General features: G+C 43.3%; 1 protein-coding gene across 2 annotated transcripts in view; it reads right to left on the bottom strand.

Moving 5' to 3' along the window:
* The window catches only part of LOC123758009 (putative sodium-coupled neutral amino acid transporter 10), a 102,930-nt gene that overhangs the window by 70,835 nt on the left and 9,478 nt on the right, over positions 1-22,617 (bottom strand). Inside the window, exons 1-8 of one of the 2 annotated variants that reach the window (XM_069338907.1) lie at positions 18,299-18,428; positions 17,550-17,679; positions 15,536-15,653; positions 13,655-13,828; positions 13,407-13,513; positions 11,797-11,918; positions 3,893-4,041; positions 3,463-3,599 (exon numbers count right to left, since the gene is read on the bottom strand). In XM_069338907.1, the coding sequence (XP_069195008.1) occupies positions 3,463-3,599; positions 3,893-4,041; positions 11,797-11,918; positions 13,407-13,513; positions 13,655-13,828; positions 15,536-15,653; positions 17,550-17,636 (894 nt within the window). In that variant the 5' untranslated portion in view covers positions 17,637-17,679; positions 18,299-18,428. Of the gene's footprint in view, positions 1-3,462; positions 3,600-3,892; positions 4,042-11,796; positions 11,919-13,406; positions 13,514-13,654; positions 13,829-15,535; positions 15,654-17,549; positions 17,680-18,298; positions 18,429-22,617 lie in introns of those variants that run through there. The other variant, XM_069338906.1, reaches the window with a different exon arrangement.

The raw sequence follows: 22,617 nt of genomic DNA, 5'->3' as shown, positions 1-22,617 counted from the left end.
GCCGACGCCCCTTACAAGAAACCGGCCAACAAACAGAGCAATCACTGTGCCGACCAGACGACACCGGCTCAGAAGCTGGCACCAATGACCCACCCCGATGGGAGGAACCCTGAGCCCTGGTACGACCCTTCCAAGAAGGCAGAGAACAGCCATCCCGGAGAACCAACAAGTACGATATTGGACGATAACTAGACGAAGCCACCTGCAGAAACTGCGTGACAGCAGTTTCTGCAAATAGCAACGGACAAAACAGCTTCGAAAACCCAAGAGCCAGGTGTCAAGTGGATTCCGAAGAGAGAGAGCAAGCACAGCCTGCCGGCACGCAAGGCAAGAAACAAGAACAGAGACACTGTCTCCTTGAGAATTGCTGCAAACAGCTTAAACAGCGTGGCCGACGCCCTAGCCGCCGAGGCCAGAGCACCAGAAGAAGGCCCGGAACTCAACACCTCCACATCCTCCTCAAGTCAGTCCGAGGACAGCTCGAGAATAGAAAAGAAGCCCAAGACTGAAGCCAAATGCCAATGGGCATGCAAATCCTCAGCAACCAAAGACACGAAAAGGGTAGGAACCTGCACGTGCAGCTGCACAAGGCCAACATCCCGAGGAAGCACAAGGGCAAACAAGCACGCATTAAGGCGCTCAAACTTGCCCTCAAGGTAAACCTGCAAAACGGTAGAAGTTTCTCGCCATTCAAGTATGCGGGTCTGACTGCCGAAAAGAATGGGCAGTCTGCTAGCCAGGAAGACTCCGGAACCTCCAAATGCACCCAATACCAGGAAGAACCGAACTCAATTGAGGATGGATCCATCACATAGGCAGAATCTGGATCTCACAAGAGGTATGCAGCAAGTGCCTCCCATACTTCCCTAGGTGAGATACGAGAGGCAGAAAACTTCCAGAAAGAAGGAGCCAGGGAACCCGGAACCGAACCCGGGAAAGAGCCGTCCCCAATCATACTCATATAAAGCAGGGGGCTATGAAAACCCCTTCCCCCCCCCCTGCAACAACAAGCCCCGTGAAGAGGGCACCAAAACCCAAGCAGGGTCAAAGGGAGGCCCAAGCCCCCAGGTCAACTCCTCACCAGCCCTGGGATCCATCAAACCAGGAACTGGGTAGAGCAGTCCTCCATAACCTCTACCCCTGAAGAAAAGGCAGAGTCCATGGGAAAGGCAGAAACGAAGGGGAGGGGGGGGGGGGCCCTTCTGATGTACCCAGAAGCCTTTGCAGGAGGAACCGGCTTGAATGCCTCCGTCCCCAACCCAAATGGGGCAGACCCCGAAGCTGCCCAGAGTCTCATTACCAACTAAACCCTGCTTCGACTCCAAAACCCTCAGATGTTTGGGAACCAGGAGCAGGGGTGGAGAGGAGAGGGAGAGGAGGAGAGCAGGATGAACAACAGGGGAAGGACCAGGGAGCACGGACGGAACCAAAGTTAAGGCAACTAATCCCCCCATGTCCGGATCCCTATACTGTAACTAAAATGGGGCAGCCTCGGGGCATCCTCGTGAGCAACCAGCATAGGGCATTGCAGCAACCTAAACTTAGCATGCAACGCGGATGCCACCTGTATCCGAATATCAATGTCATCAGAATGGATAGATTGGAGAACAAGCCTTGGACCACATCAGCCAACGAACTAGAGATGTTGAGTAGCTGGCACGGGGGGTCGGGGCTTCCCCCTCCTGGGGAGGAGAGGGCTGCGCGGACAAGCGGCGTGTCGGCGTAGTGTGACATTTGCTTGTTTCTTTAAGTAGGGGGAGTTCTGCCTCTCTGTTCGGTCTTTGATTGCAATTTTCTTACTATGTGACGTCTGTTTTGTTATGCCTACCTTTCCAGGTGCTAACCCCGGTCGACAGCAGACATGGAATACCTCCAAATACATGAGGGTTTCCATAAGCTCCCTTTGCCTCTCTGAGGGGGGGCCAGGTTATGTTCGTGGTCCCCAGTGGGCTGAACTCCAATTGACTGATGCCTGATAGCTGGCTCGACGGGTTCCCCACAGAAAATGGGTTATTGTTGTCTTTAGTGAGAGTAAATTAAAGGAAGATGGGTTCTTAGCATAACCCGCACTCCAATAATACAGAATATTGCAGGAGATACGAGGTGGAGTCTGCACAGCTGTGGGCATTAGATTCACCACATTCCTACACTGAAGTAAGTACTGTAATTCCTTTTCAATATTCATTTACCTGTACTGCCAACTCATTCAGAAAAGAACAAAATCATTCAAACCATGGAAAAAAGTTAAGGGGGGATGAATCTTTTAGGTTATCATGTTTATTTAATAATCAAAAACTCAGAGACATGAACGATGGGTGAATGATATTTAATTTATGCTATATAGTAATTAAAAAGGTACCAAAGACTTTAACATTCTGAGTGTACAAAGTATCAAAAATTATTAACTTATTCAGAAAAGAATATTTTCATACTTGAGTAACCTGAGTGGGAAAGCATTTAGGTTTAAGGGTACTGCTATTGATATGGTCAATCCAGTGTTTTTGGGTGTAGTATACAGTATTAGATATGCACACAGGTACATTATACGAAAGGTTGTCACAGCTTTACTTAAGAGTACACTCGGTAAACTTAGCAACTGTTGAGGTCTGCATTCTGAGGAAGGTTGGTAGTTAGCCTAAGGGGGGGACCTCGATAAGCCAAAGTGCAGGCTTTCTGTCCCTGGCCATGGGAAAAACTGCATGACTCCTACCCAGTAAAATATTCAACACTTTGTATTACCCAGTATTTTCTTCCATAATTCTAATTTCCATCTCATTGTTCCTATTTCTGTTCTTCTTGTGTACACTTGATAAATACAGATACAATTTCAATACTTTCATAACCAAAGGCAGATGCTCCAGGCCTACTCTGCACACATATCAAGTGAGTAAATATTTAGATCGTATGTCGGGATCGAACCCACAAACCTGATCCCGACCCCCAGTCACATGCAGGTATGCAGCGTTGATCCCATCATATGGTCTTGATATTTTCTCATAGATACATCACATTAGACATCCAACCCATAAATTTGAAAAATAAGTTGACACTGTTTTGCACAGTCTGGACCATTATCAAGTTTGGTAATGATAATGGTCCAAGGATGGACCAAAATGTTGTAAAGTTCTTTATTTGTATATAGGTGTTGGGTGTCTAATTTTCAGCCACATTATTGTGACTTACTGTTGGCAATGCATCATGTTCTTGCAATTTAATGCTGTACATCTCAAATGATGCTGTTAAATGGCAATTACATATAACTTAAATACTCTGGCATGCTCTTGCATCCATCATTATAGTTTGAAGGTGGGAAAGGGCAGCATTTCTATCTATTAACCCATTGATATGGGTTAATAGATTGACAAATATTATACAGTCGAGTTATTCAAAGAGTCATCTATCTACAAATTAGTGTTATTAGAACATGCTGTGATACAACAGTTGAGAACTGAACATTCTTACTCTGCGGTATAGAAGCGAGTGGATCGATGTCCGACACGGGAAAATCATTAATGGGAAGCTTATAGCCAAGGACACTGTGAAGAACACCTTAATCCCTTCTGTCATCTGAGAGTTCGGGAAGCTGAGGATGACGTTGCCTGCCAAGTTAAAATAATCTTTAATCCTTTAAGGTCTCCAATTACAATTACCTCTTGTGCTGGAATTGCCAAATGCTATTTTTTTTTTTTTAAGTTTTGTGAACTACATATTGTTTGTCATGAGCACCACAATTTACAACTTTTAATAAGCCAAGCCATTTTCAGGTTAAGTTATACATAATTTAGTCTGATAATAAAGTTATTCAAAATGATAGACAAAAATACAAAATTCTGCAGAAATACATGTCACATACATAAATACTGTATATAACAAAAGAATACAAAGAACAAACCAGCCAAATCTTGATCAACAAAGGCCACATATCCCAAGAAGCCAACAGATATGTAGAGAGCACAGCAGAGATTGACAGCATGATTAACCACTGATCTCATCTTGGGAACGTCAGGATCTGGTATGGAGTCATAAATCTCAAACACATTACTGAAAGAGAAACCATAAACTAAGAACAATGTACCAACATAGAGAAGAAATATTAAGTAGCTACTGTATATCTAGATTATGAAATGGCTGGACTAAATAAATAAATAAATTCTCAAGCTGGAAGAACTGCACAGTACAGTATGTTCTAGATCACCTCAAGCACATGCATTATTAGCTATACCATAGTTATTACCTAAGTGTAATTACCTAAGTGTAGTTACAGGATGAGAGCTACGCTCGTGGTGTCCCGCCTTCCCAGCACTCTTTGTCATACAACACTTTGAAATTACTGACGGTTTTGGCCTCCACCACCTTCTCACTTAACTTGTTCCAACCGTCTACCACTCTCATTGCGAAAGTGAATTTTCTTATATTTCTTCGGCATCTTTGTTTAGCTGGTTTAAATCTATGACCACTGGTTCTTGAAGTTCCAGGTCTCAGGAATTCTTCCCTATCAATTTTATCGAGTCCTGTTACTATTTTGTATGTAGTGATCATATCTCCTCTTTTTATTCTATCTTCTAGTTTTTGCATATTTAATGCCTCTAACCTCTCCTCGTAGCTCTTGTCCTTAAGTTCTGGGAGCCACTTAGTGCCATGTCTTTGCACCTTTTCCAGTTTGTTGATGTGCTTCTTAAGATATGGGCACCATACAACCACTGCATATTACAGCTTTGGTCTAATAAAAGTCGTGAACAATTTCTTTAGTATTTCGCCATCCATATATTTAAAAGCAATTCTGAGGTTAGAAAGTGTAGCATAGGCTCCTCGCACAATGTTCTTAATGTGGTCCTCAGGTGACAGTTTTCTATCTAGAATCACCCTTAGAGCCCTTTCTTTGTCAGAATTCTTTAAAGATTTCTCACATAATTTATAGGTTGTGTGGGGTCTATGTTCTCCACTTCATTCCATAACATGTCATTAATTCACATTAAATTCCATTTGCCAAGTATTGCTCCATATACTTATTTTGTCCAGGTCTTCTTGAAGGGCATGACAATCATCTAGGTTTTTTATCTTCCCTATTATCTTAGCATCATCAGCAAACATGTTCATGTAATTCTGTATTCCCACTGGTAGATCGTTTATGTAGACAATGAACATTACCGGTGCAAGAACTGAACCCTGTGGTACTCCACTTGTGACATTCCTCCAATCCGATACCTTGCCTCTGATTACGACCCTCATTTTTCTGTCAGTTAGGAAATTTTTTATCCATGTTAGAAGCTTAAGTACCTGTCACCCCTCCAATATGTTCCAGTTTCCAGAACAACCTCTTATGGGAAACTCTGTCAAAAGCCTTTCTTAGGTCCAGATAGATGCAGTTAACCCAACCATCTCTTTCCTGTAATATCTCTGTTGCTCGATCATAAAAACTGAGTAAGTTTGTTACACAGGATCTTCCAGATCGAAAACCGTACTGTCCGTCTGATATTATATCGCTTTCCTCCAGGTGTTCTACCCATTTAGTTTTAATTATTTTTTCCAATATTTTGACTATTACACTTGTCAATGATACAGGTCTATAATTAAGGGGGGTCTTCCCTGCTTCCACTTTTGTAGATTGCAACTATGTTAGCCTTTTTCCACACATCAGCTACAACTCCTGTACACAGGGATGCCTGAAAAATCAGTTGAAGTGGAATGCTGAGCTCAGGTGCACATTCTCTCAGAACCGATGGTGAAATTCCATCTGGACCAACTGCTTTGTTCTTTCTTAGCTCCTTGAGCATTTTTTTCCACTTCGTCTCTAGACACCTCTATGTGCTCTATGTTGTTCTCTGGAATTCTTATTGTGTCTGGTTCCCTAAAGATTTCATTTTGTACAAACACACTTTGGAACTTTTCGTTTAGTGTTTCACACATTTCCTTTTCATTTTCCGTGAATCTATTTCCCATTTTCAACCTCTGAATATTATCCTTTACCTGCAATTTGTTGTTTATGAATTTATAGAATAGACCTGGTTCTGTATTACATTTGTCTGCAATCCCTTTTTCAAAATTTCTTTCTGCCTCTCTCCTCACTGCCGTGTAGTTGTTTCTCACATCTTTGTATCGTTGGTATGTTTGGGGGTTTGGCCTCTTCCTGTATTGATTCCATTTTTGTGTCTTTTGGTCTCTGGCCCTCTCGCAATTTCTATTGAACCAATCCTGTTTCCTAGTTCTACATCTCATTCACTTCCTTGCCTAGCAACAAGTCTGTCCAATTATACTCACTAAAAAAAATTCTAAGGTCGCCATAATGTCCTCTCCTGAAGTCAGGTTTTTCAACTGCTTCAACCTCCTTATTTTCTTCCAGATTATAACGCATTGCATACTTTATTCCCAAAAAGACATGGTCACTTTTACCTAAGGGAGGAAGGTACTGAATGTCAAATATCTCTTCCTCCTTCCTGGTAAATATCAAATCTAGCATGGAGGGAACGTCCCCCTTCCCTCATCCTCGTAGCTTGTTTAACATGTTGATACAAGAATGTTTCCAGGATGAGGTCTACAAATCTACAGGTTCAAAAATCTTCTGTTTTAGCTTCATATGCTTCCCAGTCTATGGATTTCAAGTTGAAGTCACCGACTATCAACAGTCGTGATCTATCGTTATCCGCTCTCGCTATAATCTCTCTCATTATTGTTATAAGACCTTCTCGTTTACTATCTAACTCCTCCTTTGACCATGTGCTGCTTGGCGGTGGACTATATGTATTTATGATCATTAGTTTATCATCCTCATGGCAGATCTCTAGTGCTATTATGTCAACTTCTTGTGGATTGGCAGTCACTATTTCCTTCACCTTTAGGTGTTCTTTCACCAGCACAGCAACGCCACCGCCTTTCCTAATTTTTCTGTCCCGTCTCCAAATTGAGTAGCCCCTTGGGAATATGACCTCATTTAAAATAACATCTTCAAGTTTTGTCTCTGTGAGTGCAACAATGTCTGGTGTCTGCAGCTGTATTACATCACTTAACTCCAGTATCTTCGATCTCACTCCATATATGTTGGTGAATGCAATCTTCAGGAACTTGTTCCCCCACTCCTTATTCTTCACTCCCCCCTCTCTCTATTTTGTTGGTTTGCTTTTATGTACCACTTTACTAGTCTGCCTACCCCTAACACTTTGTAGAAAAGAGAATTGATTTATTCTTCATTCCTGCTCTTATTTAAACGTTTTGCCTCGGCGAGGTTCAGTTTCAGCTTCTCTCTGTCTTCTTTTGAAAGATCTCGTCTTAACGACCACACTTTTCCATCCTCATCACTTTGTAATTTTCTAGAATTCCTTAGTATCTCTTCCATCTGTTTGGCACCGTTTAGGGTGATCCTCAAAGGTCGATCTTTCCCTTTTACGTATCTGCCTATTCTCCTGTAGCCGCACACATTCTCTTTGGTAGTAAGACCTTCCACGAGGCCAACAATTTTATCTACTACTTTCGCTTCTTCTACAGCTCTTTCTGACTTAGATGTTATCTCCTTTTCTTTGCAGCCAAAAATGATCAGGGACTTACTCCGATCAACTGAGTTTTGCACCAACTTTGGATTAGATGCCAATTCCTTTCTCACTTCCAGCCTAATGTTTCTTTTATCTTGGTTGCTGCAGTGTTTGACTTCCTTTACTGCTTCTTCAATTTTTTCCTTCTCCTTTGCCACTTGTCCATAGGTGAGTTGCATTTCTTTCTTGCACTGTTCTATTCCCTGTGTAACTTCCTCCATCTGTGCTGACAAAAGCCGTTTCTCCTGTTGAATTTCCTTACCTAACCTATTGTAGTCATTTATGTTTAAATTTACTTTAACTTCTTCCAAAGCTATTTTTAAGAGTTTATTTTCTTCTTCCATGGCTTTGCAATTTGTTTCCAATTGATTCTTATCCTTGTGCAAGTCTCTCACTAAACCCTCAAGACATACAACTTTGCTGTTCAAATGGTCATTACTTTCTTTCAATTTACTAATTATTTCTACGTGAGAGTTCACTATAGTATCTAATTTTACCAACTTGTTGTGTAGACTGCTTATATCAATGCTTTCTTCATTGAATCCCTCAAAATCAAGCTCTGTTTTGTTTTTCCTCTTGCCAGTGGCCATCTTGAATGTTCTCTGCACTGGAAACACTAGGGCAACTTTTTCTCATCTGATTTTTCACTTCCCTTGGCACATTCCTGTTATCTCACCTATTTTTCAAAAGCATTATACCTTTATGTTCTCTGGGACACCACTCACTATCATCAACCTGTACTACAATACTTAGGATTGTTGAAATATGCTGGAGCTCCTCTGATGCAAGTGTTGACCCTCGAGGTGTCACCTTTTGAATGGTGACACCCCTAGTGTGTGTGTGTTATTTATAGAATAATAATTTTCTTGTGATTTTCATTGCGTGTGTTGTTCTAGTTTGAAGTGTGTCCCGATCAATGCTACCAAGACTGCTAATTCTTGGATCATTCCAGCTTCCATAGGGATATAAAAAGGTGCAGCCTGGAGAAAATAAGGAAGCACTAGTACAGTACACCAAAAGTAACTAGAGATATTAAAAAATCAGGTCCAGTCACCACAACTCCTACACATGGCACCACTACACTTTAGCAACTCATTAATGTTAACACTCCATCACGTTCCAAGATAAACTGTACAGTGCTCATTGTGAGATTCATTCATTCCCTCTAAAAAAACGGCTCCTGCCTAACCTTATTCTGTCCCTCTTCACACGCATAATTTGCACTCAATCCCCACTTCCTCACAACCACACCTGCACATAATTTGTCCATCCTTGTCACCTATCTTTAAATTAAGAGTTGTACCGATGTACAGCTATCAGAGCAGAATTCTAACATTGATGATAGATATCAAGTTTCAGTATCGGCCTATTGGTGACGGTCAAAATACTGGTACAGTATTGGTACATGTCTATATTAAACTCACTTAACCGTTAGACTGCTCACCAATTTAAAAGTACTACATTGTAATTGCTTGACCAAAAAATCAATAGGAAAAATTGCATATGGCAATTTGTGAACAGGAAGTCATCACAAATAGCAACTGTAGCAGTGTAAGGGTTAAATACACTTTAGACTATCTTCATTCATTTAACATGACTAAACCATCTTCGTATATTTTCCTCAATCATTCATTTATCATTTTTTGCACTTCACATCTTTCCATGACATTTTTCATCCTAAACTCTCATCTTTTCTCTTATCACACAATATGCTTCACAAACTGTCCATTTCCACTGCTTTAACAAGCTATGAAAAGTGTCTGAATGTAAAGGTGGCTCAAGTAACAAGGGAGCAAGGGCTCAAATTCCAATACTTGGCAATGTTAATCAGAAGGAAATGGATCAGGTAACAAAGTACCCACCAGAGGGGTGATGAAATGTTGAAAATTAAACTGGTTGACATGGTAGAAAATTCTTAAGGAAACATGACAGCTGACAAACAGAAGAGAACACAACCTCCACACATTTCTTCCACAGCTTTATTAGTTGCCCCCAAATACATACCCATTTTTGCTAATCGCACTCTCAGTTATTTACTCTATCATCATTTAATATCTTACCAATTGATACACAAAGAAATGACACTAATATGATATATATCAAAGAGAAAATCAATTGGAGCAATGAGGTAACTTGAACCAGCAATCAGGGTACTCCCAGCCGTGCACCTTACCCCTGTACCACAACACAATACAAGTTATACAACCTGGGATTCCATTGAATCCACAGGAGGTTTGGAGGAATCTTCTGAAGCCAGTCCAACTTATACATATAACCCTCATGAAGCCTCCAGATTTACTATGGATTCAGTGGAATCCCAGGTTGTATAACTTGAACCATATCATGGTACAGGGGTAAGGTGCTCGGCTCAGAGTACCTTGATCACTATTTCAAGTCACCTCATTGCTCCAATTGATTTTCTCATTTTACCAACTCTTAATTGAAATGTTACTTCCCTTCCACTGTCTCCAACATGCTTACATTCAGACACGTGCTGTACACCATCCAGAACACCCGCCTTCCACATGCCTGCATAGTGATCCGGCTCAACAAACATTCCTCTTACGACCCTTCACATTTTTTCACATTACACTCAATTTTACAGCATCAATTAACATACATGTAATCAAACTCATTTGCTCCATTCCATTCCCTTCCCTTCACCTCCATATGTTGGCCTGATAGCCGAGTGGACAGTGCTCAGGACTCTTAGTCCTGAGGTTCCAGGCTTGATTCCCGGTGGAGGCGGAAACAAATGGACAGAGTATCTTTCACCCTGATGCCCATGTTACCTAACAGTAAATAGGTACCTGGGAGTTAGACAGCTGCTACGGGCTGCTTCCTGGGTGTAACAAAAAGGAAGCCTGGTCGAGGACCAGGCCGCGATATACGCTAAGCCCCAAAATTATCTCAAGATGAGTTTAAGATAACCACATGTATGAGGCTACCCACCAAACACACATCAAAACTACGACGTTGGTACAACGTTCGAACAAGTTTTAACCCTTCCTAACCAGTTATAACAACCAATATAGCAAGTTGTAACAACGTTCTAATACGTCATAAACACGTTAAGCCAAGATGTAATAACTTTATTACAAGTTGTAACAAGCGGAAAATAGAGACAGTTTCGGTTTGTGTTTCCAGGGTATGCTCCACTTCCATGAATACCCATGTTCAAGCATATGATGAAAGTATATGCCATATAACCAACCAGCCCATCTCTAGACAAACATCCACGAATTAAGTTTACACTACAACTGTAAACAATGAATTTCATACCAGTAATCAGATTTCTAATACAGATCAAACAGTTTAGTAATGCAAGTCCGGTGGTTTTTTACTCTATATTTTTTAAATAAAATATAAAAGTGCATTAAGCACAATGCAATAAATTTGTTTGTGAAAACCACTTGTATAAAGCAGTTCTATTCCTCCACACTATGGAACCAAAATATAACTGAATCCTCAAGGATAAAGTATATCCTTGATAGAGTATATACTCTATTAATCATCAGAGTATAATGATCATAGCACAAAGAAGGCCAATACTGTACTTTTAAATAAAGACTATAAATGTAACTAGTACAATGAATAACAATAACTCTAGTTAAGAAACAAGTACATATAATACCAGACTTCATTTTCAGAGCCACTCCTAAAAAGATAAAACACTGAACAGCACTGCACTACTGGTTAGCATTGTGAAAGCCCTTAAATCATCTTTAACTGGTTGACCTTTCGCAGTGTTCAAAAGGGAACTCGACAAGCACCTACAAAGGATACCTGATCTACCAGGCTGTGACTCTTATGTCAGGCTGCGAGCAGCCACATCGAACAGCCTGACTGATCAAACCAGCAACCAGAAGGCTTGGTCAGAGACTGGGCTGCGGGTACCCTGATCCCCGAAATCGTCAACATGTAGTCAGGAAGTCATCTTCTGTAGTCGAGTGCTCAAAACCAATATATTACGGTACGTAGAAATGCTACCTATTTGTAAGAAAGAAGAGAATGTATGTATGTATATTGGTTAGTATTGTATAAGCACTTCAATCATCTTCTGTTGCCAAGTGCTTAATTAACATCTCGCTACACTACATGTAGTCCAACAGCTCTCTAACCCAGTCTATGGAGGACAGAAGAAAATATATATACCATACATATTAGTTAGCATTGTGCATACATATTTGTAAGCATGTGTATTAGTTAGCATTCCATGGCTATGTCTGTGGTAGAAAAACTATGGGTTTGCAAAAACACCTGCACTACTAACCTTTGACAAGACAGACCAAGCATGCAGATGGGAAGAACATGGAGAGCCCCCGATGGTCGAAACAGTTCAGCCATGTGGTACCACGACCCATCCATCAATTTAGAAAAGGCATGATACAAGATCTGAAATTTTATGTATAATAAATATTCACACTGTATAGATTGAAAATACAATGAAATAAACTTAATCTTCCCTCAAACAATTCCTTACACAGCATTACTAACATCTTAATAGGCAATGTTCTTATAAAAAAATTTATCGTGCAAGATTGTCCCAGCCGTGCTGTGTACTCACCTAGTTGTACTCATCTAGTTGGGGTTGAGCTTTGGCTCTTTGGTCCCGCCTCTCAACCGTCAATCAACTGATGTACAGATTCCTGAGCCTACTGGGCTCTGTCATATCTACATTTGAAACGGTGTATAGAGTCAGCCTCCACCACATCACTTCCTAGTACATTCCATTTATTAACTACTCTGACACTGTAAAAGTTCTTTCTAATGTCTCTGTGGCTCATTTGGGTACTCAGCTTCCACCTGTGTCCCCTTGTGCATGTACCACCCATGTTAAATAATCCATCCTTGTCCACCCTGTCAATTTCCCTGAGAATTTCGAGAGAGAGCATTAAGAGAACAACAGCAGCCAGCACAGCAGAGGAGATGGCCTAGCAGGGAGGCTGTTGGCCGGCCGGGGCGGGACAGTCTCTGTCAAGCTACAGACCCCCCCCCCTCTATCCAGCTATAGGCAGACACTTGGTGAGTTGAACATTAAGGTGACTTGGTCGTGTTTTACAAGTGTTGTGTGATGATCAGGGGCAGTCAGTTGTAGTGTTCTCAGATTCTTGGAGGATGACTCACTTTACATATATATATATATCTTGAACATTGCTTAAATTATGATACTTAGTATGTGAAATATAATTGAAATTATTCGTTAAATGGGCTTTCACTGTGTCCCCTAGAGCCTTGAGTTGAGGTGAGAAAGCCTCTGTGATTACTGGTTTCATGATTTAATGAGTACATGATAAAGATGGGACATACTAATAATGACCTTGATAATATCTTTTGTGAATATTGTGATACAGACAAGTTCCATTCCTTGTCTTGTAGGTAATGGTCTAGAATGGATGGTGGCAGCAATTTCGTCTTCTACTATCTGCTCTTCTACTTCTACTATCTGCTCTTCTACTTCTACTATCTACTCTTCTACTTCTACCTATCTATTCCTCTCCCTCCATTCCTTCTCTAAACTCTCACTTTCAACTAATGACCCTCCTCGCTCCTCCCACCTCTCTACCTCTCACCCCAAACCCTCACTAATTACTTCACTATTCATTTCTTTCCTTTCGTTTTCTCTTATACGGTTGTGGCAATGATTATATATTCTAGAGGTGCTCTAGAATAGTTAGCTAACTGAGGACGGAATAACGGACTAGAGAGAGCCGTTTCCCCCGGCCTCGTTAGTTAACTGGGGGTTGGAATAATGGACAAGATAGAGCTATTTCCCCCACCCCCCCATTACAACTCTGTATAAAACAAGCAACTCTATTTTTTATTTTTATTTACCAAAGAACAACTTTTCAGCAAGTAACAAAAACGAAACAAAAAACTTACAACAAGGATGAGCAAGAAGTAGAACCCAATTGAACAGGCTGACATGGATGCTAGGCTGTCCAGGTTACGCAGTAAACACAACGGTAACACCACCAGTAATGATATTCCTGAAAAACAATAATTATCATTACACTGCAGGACTTGGCCCTGCAGTGGGATCTTAATGTAGGCAATAGTGCTGTTATTCAACAGGATAATATTCTCACAAATATCAAACGTTTTAGTGACGCTATTTAGTCAGAGCTCACCAATGAGAAGAGTGCAGCGAAGCGACGGCGAATTTTCTATATCCATTAATCTGGCAACAATGGCTGGTGCCAAGTCACCCATCACAACATGGAAGGATATGCAGATCCCAATGAGGAAGAGAATCATGCACAGCTCTACAAACAACTTTCCACTCACTCCAAACACGTGGAATGCTGCAATGTAAGTATCTATTAGTTTTCATTCATTAACCATCTTGTAGTCACATTGACACAGCTCATAATTCTTGTTAAAAATATACTTTTCCGCATCTCGTTCTCAGGAACAAATAGCCTATTGAGCTTATTATCTAACCCATCTTTTTTATAGCATATCGCATTCTGATGTACACTGTACAGTACTTTGCTGAAGGCCAAAAAACAGTCATACAAGAAAATGGTAGGTGGTTCGCAAAATTGACAATGTCCTTTTTCTGTTTGTGAGTCCTCTGGTAGGTTAGGATAGAGCACTTTAGTACGACAGTTTTGTGATGTTGGGAACGGTTGCAAGAACAGGTTACATTATCAAGGTTGAGTCTAGGGCGAGTCTAGGCCAACAACTGACCTCCACGATGGAACCCACAACAGTTACCTAATCGGGAGACATCTCCCGTCACGCAGGGTGCAGTCGCACCTCCACTGATCTCCAGTATCATCTATTGATACTGGTAATGGCTCAAAAGGGCCACCACTTACGGGCTATTCATGCCCGTGCCACCTTTTGGGTGGCTTAATCTTCATCAATCAATCAAGTTACCTAACTCCTGGGCACCTATTTACTCTAACACCTGTACTGTACTGGTCTCACAATGCTTGCTTGTCCAGAACAAATACAAGCACCTCACCTACTAAAATCTAAACACTGCCACCATCCACGTATTTAATTAGGTGCAAATTAATTAAATTTCCAGGTCTTCCCACCAGGTTGGGAAGACTAGCAAGAGAGACCAGGAGAAAGGAAAGGCATCAAATGCTTGGGAGTCAAGCACAGAACTTTTGGTTTGTGAACTAACTGCACTGACCACTACACAACACAATTAACATTTCATCATTAAGCCGTAAGGCAAATCATTCTCCAGAGATGATGGCCATTTCACCTCGACCCCATGATCAACCTTCTCTCTCTCTACTTGCCACTCTGTAAAAACTGCAACTGTTTTGCTTCACCAGAAGCATACAAACCTAGGCAACCAACTTATGAGGCCGATGTACAGAAAATGTCACCATTACAGTACCTTCATTTTTACCAATACCTGTACAGTATGTTACAATTTAAAATAATTCATAGATATTAGTACAAACACGGCATATTATGAAAGAGGATGGGATGATAAGACCAGCTCTAAGCCTGACACATCAAGTGAATCACACCAACTCTGCCTATCAAGGAACTGAACTAAAGTCTCTATGTCTATTACTGTGACCTATTTCAATACCAGAATGTTTCCTAGATAAAGTTCTTCCATGGAATAGAAATAAAAATAAAGGGAGATCTATGTCCAGGAAATTAAACAAATTGATCAGTGATTAATAAGGTGGATCTCATGGTGGAAGAGGATATGTTGATCAGATATCTGCATTGATACTGCTTAGAGAAGAGAAAGATAAGGGGTACATGATATTTATGAAATTATAAAAAGCTTCACACAAAATCAATGGAGTTCGTGCATTTCTGGTTAGATTAGCACTTTATATTATACTGTATTTTGTACGTTGTAGCAAATCAAGAGAAGTGGTTGACCATTTAGACTAAGGTTAAAACAAACTCTGAGCCAGGGGTAAGCCTAACAACATATGGAAAAACAAAAGCCCTTAAGTTTTTTTTAACACAATTTAAAAAATGAAGCCATTTGGATAACAATATGCAGATTACTCAATGCCTACCGAGAAATTCGTAACTTCTTCTGCGTGCCATGATTGCCGATCGAATAAGGAACATGCAGGTTTTCTTTGTGACCAGTCCACTCAGCAGCACCAACAATATCCCCAACACCAAACCTGTCTGCAAGACAAAATATAAAATTAAAAATCAAACACACATACACTCATCATCTAAAATTCTTCCAACTAAAGACAAAAATGGCATGATGACAAAACCACACACCAGAAGACAAGGAGACGACAACATTTTGGTCCGTCCTGGACTATCAAGACAGATTGTGATGGGAGAGTGGCACGGGTATTAAGTAAGGTGAGGCGAGGAGCAGGTAAGAAGAGGTAATTCCTAGAGAAAGGTAAGAACAAGACAAAAGGTACTGAAGAAGAACAAGAACAGAAGAACTGAATAGAAGAACAAGAATAGAGGTACTGATAGGATGGGTGTAATAATGGGGTGCTAGATGGGTGTAAGAATGGGAACGTAGGAATGAGAGAGAAAATAAGAAATGACCAAATCTCGACCAAAATGGCCTTAGATCTGATGCTCATACCTTCCCAGGCCCCCAGTAGCCAAGACAGGTTCATATTACTGTATGGAATGTGAGAAATAAATCGGAAACAAAATAAGTTGGAAGTGGCAAATATTTTTAAGGACTTGCAAAGCAAATGAAAAAAAAATAAAAAAAAAGTAGAATAGAGTAAATAATCCACAGCACAAGTATAATATTAACAACTTTGAGAACCAAGAGGAAGAGCCAAGACATAGCCACCAGGTGTCATGGCATTTGAACTACTGTACCTCCGATTAATAAAGGGTGTGATAAGTACAGTACTGTTTATGCTCTGTAATCTGTAATTGTATACCAGAAATGCAAAAAATTAAGAAATTCAAATTTATTCAAATTTCTCCTTCAGTATACCCTTTTATCCTAAATTCCTTTTAGGATTAAAAGGTAAAAATAGAAAAAAAAACTAAAGTGAATTTATTCAGATTACTCGGGGATTTGGGTTAACAGAATCCAAATTACCGAATTCTTGCAGTACAGTACTACTGTATATTTGAAACCTCTTCTGACTGAGCTGAGACAGGTACTTCTGCCTTGTGCATTGAGATTGTGCAAGCTTATTTGTAAACTGGCAGATTGGATTAATACTGTTCCCATTTGTGGCCAAAAATGCTGTCATCGAATAATTCTAGATGGGCAGGTGCTGCTAAGCAATACACACTACTTCAGTCTATCCTGGCTAGATGACCCTGGCTCAAGTAACTCCCACCCAACATATATGACCATGCAAGGACACTGTAGTTTGTGGCGATGTGTTAACACATCACTACCCTCACTGTAGGTCGTGAGCCATTACGAGTACACAGGATATTCAAACTATGGAAATGGCAAAATGACACAAGTATCATGTACGAATCAATCTCTTATTATCCTGCACAGTATTAAGAGAAATAAATTGCTCTCTCTTATGTACACTAGAAAGAAAAATTGTGTAGTAACAATGAGAGAAACTAGAAATTCTGGCATTTATTTGGGAAAGGCACAAGAAAAACAAAGCATATAATTTTAGGTATACTGCACAATTATTCCACAAAATCAATATTTAAAGTAAAAATTAATATCCAAACCAACACACATGGAAGGAAAGTGACAACATTTCAATCCATCCTGGACCCTTATCACGTCATGTGGTCCAAGACGGACCAAAATGTTTCCACTTTCCTTTGAAATGGGTGGGTTGGGCAATTAATTTTCTGTCACATTGTGATTTATTTTCCTCATAAAAAGCACTGTAAACTCAAACAACAATAGCTGTCCAACCAGGAGCAGATACACAGAAAACACAAATACTGTATATATAAAAATCACAATGAAATCACAAAAATATGATATATCGACGAGAAAACATTGAAGCCGCATGATGAAATCAAACCCACATGTGCCTGGGAGTTTAGGAATGGAGGTTCGATCCCATCATCAGGTCTTAATATTTTCTGACAAAGAAGCTTCCTTACCTCCTTGAAACAATAAGGCATGGAGAGAATGGACACTCCGACTATGGAGTTGGCCATGTTCACGACATGTTTCACGTTCCCAGCCATCCTGATCAATCTCTCTCCTCCAACCCTAGGACATCATCTAGATCTGAAAAAATCTTCAAGTTTTACCAATAAAACTTAATTAACTTGTGCAGTCTCTCTGGATTGTTACAACCTTATAAAAATAGGACCCCCACTACAGCATTACAAATCCCCCTTCCTTCCCAAGAGCTTACTGTCAAGGTTAATATCTACCACAATCACCAGTCATGAGTTTAAATTAGTTTTCCATTTTATTTAATAGTTTCAATTTACATTAGGTGTATCGAATGCATCATAGTTTAAAAATTCCCAACACAAATATACCTCTTTTACTCAATACAAATTTTAAATACTTTAACAAACATTCATATTACTGTTGCAAAATTCAGTTGAAAAAAAGTGAAGTGAGGGGGTTCACATCACTTCACTGAAGAGAAGTGATGAAAAGTGAGTGAAGAAATTCACTCCCCCTTTGGGCAAGACTAACCTCGAGCAATACTGAACAAAATTAAATTCACCCCACCACTTAGTAGTGATAGGACCCAGTAAAACAACTCTCTCTGAAATCTTAAATAAAATATCAAGGCAGCACAAAGAAATCAAACCCATGACCCTGAACTCCTCGGGCGCACACACACACAACCAACGGAACCATGATGGGCTAACAAGCACCTCTTGCTTACCTCTGCATCATCATCATCCAGCTACAAGACACAATACAAAGTTAAACACCAATTTTCTCCTGGGAGCCCAAGGCAGAACACACACACACAGCTGATATAACTCTCTCACAACACACACACAGCTGATATAACAACTATCTCCCACACACACTAATGTTCTCCACTGAACATCTGCACCTGCGGTTGGTGGCTAGCACACATGTGCTAGCTCACACATGTGCCAGCATGGCACTCTAGGGCCAGCTCCATATCTTTGTTACCCTTTACTCCTCTAATAATTGCTATGACATTTTTTCAAGCCCATTTCCAAATTCATATACTCAGGGGCAACTGATTACAGTACTGTACTGCACTCTGTGATATTCCAGTAGATTCCCTCGTTAATACACTAGTTTATGCATTAGATACATATATATATGCACATACATTTCTAAGTGTACATGTATCCACACTAGTATAAGTAAACATACACATACATGAGCACATGGAGGATGAATACACTAAACAAAAACAACATTTATGCATGCAGGTCCACACACAAAAAATTAACATTATAATGGATACGACAACACCAATGGTACGTTTCAATTGATTTACTAGCAAGAGTACAGAACCTGCATGGATTTATCAACAGTCAAAATAGTAAATTATACTCTCAAGCCCACACGACCATGTACAGTACATACATGCCAAACTGTTCTCCACAAATCAAATATTATCTGGAGCAAAAGGATTCAAATTGAGAAGACCAGGTTTATCTGACGAAGAAGCAGCCCTTTCCGCATACTGTACAGTATATCAATACAGTACAGGTACTGTCTTATCAATGTACAGTGCTTCTGTGTGTTGTAATAATAATATCATTTAATGCTCGAATTTGGTTAGATTGATTATTATGAAGGACTCTGTTGGGATACGTGCTCACACTGGAGAGTCTATCAATCAGTAACACAAGTGTGCATACACCTGCACGTGTTGACCTGGTCTATGGTGCATACACTTTGGTCCTCTCCCTCCCTCCCTCACTGTCACTCTCCCTCCCTCCCTCCCTGTCACTCTCCCTCCCTCCCTCCCTGTCACTCTCCCTCCCTCCCTCACTGTCACTCTCCCTCCCTCCCTCCCTGTCACTCTCCCTCCCTCCCTCACTGTCACTCTCCCTCCCTCACTGTCACTCTCCCTCCCTCCCTCACTGTCACTCTCCCTCCCTCCCTCACTGTCACTCTCCCTCCCTCCCTCACTGTCACTCTCCCTCCCTCCCTCACTGTCACTCTCCCTCCCTCACTGTCACTCTCCCTCCCTCACTGTCACTCTCCCTCCCTCATTGTCACTCTCCCTCCCTCCCTCACTGTCACTCTCCCTCCCTCACTGTCACTCTCCCTCCCTCCCTCCCTGTCACTCTCCCTCCCTCACTGTCACTCTCCCTCCCTCCCTCCCTGTCACTCTCCCTCCCTCCCTCCCTGTCACTCTCCCTACCTCCCTCCCTGTCACTCTCCCTACCTCCCTCCCTGTCACTCTCCCTACCTCCCTGTCACTCTCCCTCCCTCCCTGTCACTCTCCCTCCCTGTCACTCTCCCTCCCTCCCTCCCTGTCACTCTCCCTCCCTCCCTCCCTCCCTGTCACTCTCCCTCCCTCCCTCCCTCCCTCTCTCCCTGTCACTCTCCCTCCCTCCCTGTCACTCTCCCTCCCTCCCTCCCTGTCACTCTCCCTCCCTCCCTCCCTGTCACTCTCCCTCCCTCCCTCCCTGTCACTCTCCCTCCCTCCCTCCCTGTCACTCTCCCTCCCTCCCTCCCTGTCACTCTCCCTCCCTCCCTCCCTGTCACTCTCCCTCCCTCCCTCCCTGTCACTCTCCCTCCCTCCCTCACTGTCACTCTCCCTCCCTCCCTCACTGTCACTCTCCCTCCCTCCCTCCCTCCCTCCCTCCCTCCCTGTCACTCTCCCTCCCTCCCTGTCACTCTCCCTACCTCCCTGTCACTCTCCCTCCCTCACTGTCACTCTCCCTCCCTCCCTCCCTGTCACTCTCCCTCCCTCCCTCCCTCCCTGTCACTCTCCCTACCTCCCTGTCACTTTCCCTCCCTCCCTCCCTGTCACTCTCCCTACCTCCCTGTCACTCTCCCTCCCTCCCTGTCACTCTCCCTCCCTCCCTGTCACTCACTCACTCACCCCTCTTACTCCCCCTTCACTCACTCACTCACCACTCTTACTCCCCCCTCACTCACTTACTCACCCCTCTTACTCCCCCCTCACTCACTCACTCACCCCTCTTACTCCCCCCTCACTCACTCACCCCTCTTACTCCCCCCTCACTCACTCACCCCTCTTACTCCCCCCTCACTCACTCACTCCCCCCTCTTACTCCCCCCTCACTCACTCACCCCTCTTACTCCCCCCTCACTCACTCACCCCTCTTACTCCCCCCTCACTCACTCACCACTCTTACTCCCCCCTCACTCACTCACCCCTCTTACTCACTCACCCCTCTAACTCCCCCCTCACTCACCCCTCTTACTCCCCCCTCACTCACTCACCCCTCTTACTCCCCCCTCACTCACTCACTCACCCCTCTTACTCCCCCCTCACTCACCCCTCTTACTCCCCCCTCACTCACTCACTCACCCCTCTTACTCCCCCCTCACTCACTCACCCCTCTTACTCCCCCCTCACCCCTCTTACTCCCCCCTCACTTACTCACTCCCCCCTCTTACTCCCCCCTCACTCACTCACCCCTCTTACTCCCCCCTCACTCACTCACTCACCCCTCTTACTCCCCCCTCACTCACTCACTCCTCTTACTCCCCCCCTCACTCACTCACCCCTCTTACTCCCCCCATCACTTACTCATTCACCCCTCTTACTCCCCCTTCACTCACTCACTCACCCCTCTTACTCCCCCCTCACTCACTCACTCACCCCTCTTACTCCCCCTTCACTCACTCACCCCTCTTACTCCACCCTCACTCACTCACCCGTCTTACTCCCCCTCACTCACCCCTCTTACTCCCCCCTCACTCACTCACCCCTCTTACTCCCCCCCTCACTCACTCACCCCTCTTACTCCCCCCTCACTCACTCACCCCTCTTACTCCCCCACTCACTCACTCACTCACCCCTCTTACTCCCCCCCCTCACTCACTCACCCCTCTTACTCCCCCCTCACTCACTCACTCACCCCTCTTACTCCCCCCTCACTCACACACCCCTCTTACTCCCCCCCCCCTCACTCACTCACTCACCCCTCTTACTCCCCCCTCACTCACTCACTCACCCCTCTTACTCCCCCCTCACTCACTCACTCACCCCTCTTACTCCCCCCTCACTCACTCACTCACCCCTCTTACTCCCCCCTCACTCACTCACTCACCCCTCTTACTCCCCCCTCACTCACTCACTCACCCCTCTTACTCCCCCCTCACTCACTCACTCACCCCTCTTACTCCCCCCTCACTCACTCACTCACCCCTCTTACTCCCCCCTCACTCACTCACCCCTCTTACTCCCCCCTCACCCCTCTTACTCCCCCCTCACTTACTCACTCCCCCCTCACTCACTCACCCCTCTTACTCCCCCCTCACTCACTCACTCACCCCTCTTACTCCCCCCTCACTCACTCACCCCTCTTACTCCCCCCTCACTCACTCACTCCTCTTACTCCCCCCTCACTCACTCACCCCTCTTACTCCCCCCATCACTTACTCATTCACCCCTCTTACTCCCCCTTCACTCACTCACCCCTCTTACTCCCCCCTCACTCACTCACTCACCCCTCTTACTCCACCCTCACTCACTCACCCGTCTTACTCCCCCTCACTCACCCCTCTTACTCCCCCCTCACTCACTCACCCCTCTTACTCCCCCCCTCACTCACTCACCCCTCTTACTCCCCCCTCACTCACTCACCCCTCTTACTCCCCCACTCACTCACTCACTCACCCCTCTTACTCCCCCACTCACTCACTCACCCCTCTTACTCCCCCCCTCACTCACTCACCCCTCTTACTCCCCCCTCACTCACTCACCCCTCTTACTCCCCCCTCACTCACACACCCCTCTTACTCCCCCCCCCCTCACTCACTCACTCACCCCTCTTACTCCCCCATCACTCACCACTCTTACTCCCCCCTCACTCACTCACCCCTCTTACTCCCTCACTCACTCACTTACTCACCCCTCTTTCTCCCCCCATCACTCACTCACCCCTCTTACTCCCCCTTCACTCACTCACCCCTCTTACTCCCCCTTCACTCACTCACCCCTCTTACTCCCCCCCCTCACTCACTCACTCACCCCTCTTACTCCACCCTCACTCACTCACCCGTCTTACT

Source organism: Procambarus clarkii, chromosome 40 (genome assembly GCF_040958095.1).
Source record: "Procambarus clarkii isolate CNS0578487 chromosome 40, FALCON_Pclarkii_2.0, whole genome shotgun sequence".
NCBI classification, from domain to species: domain Eukaryota; kingdom Metazoa; phylum Arthropoda; class Malacostraca; order Decapoda; family Cambaridae; genus Procambarus; species Procambarus clarkii.
Note: the sequence above shows the minus strand (reverse complement) of the source record. Positions and strands in the feature narration are given on the sequence as shown.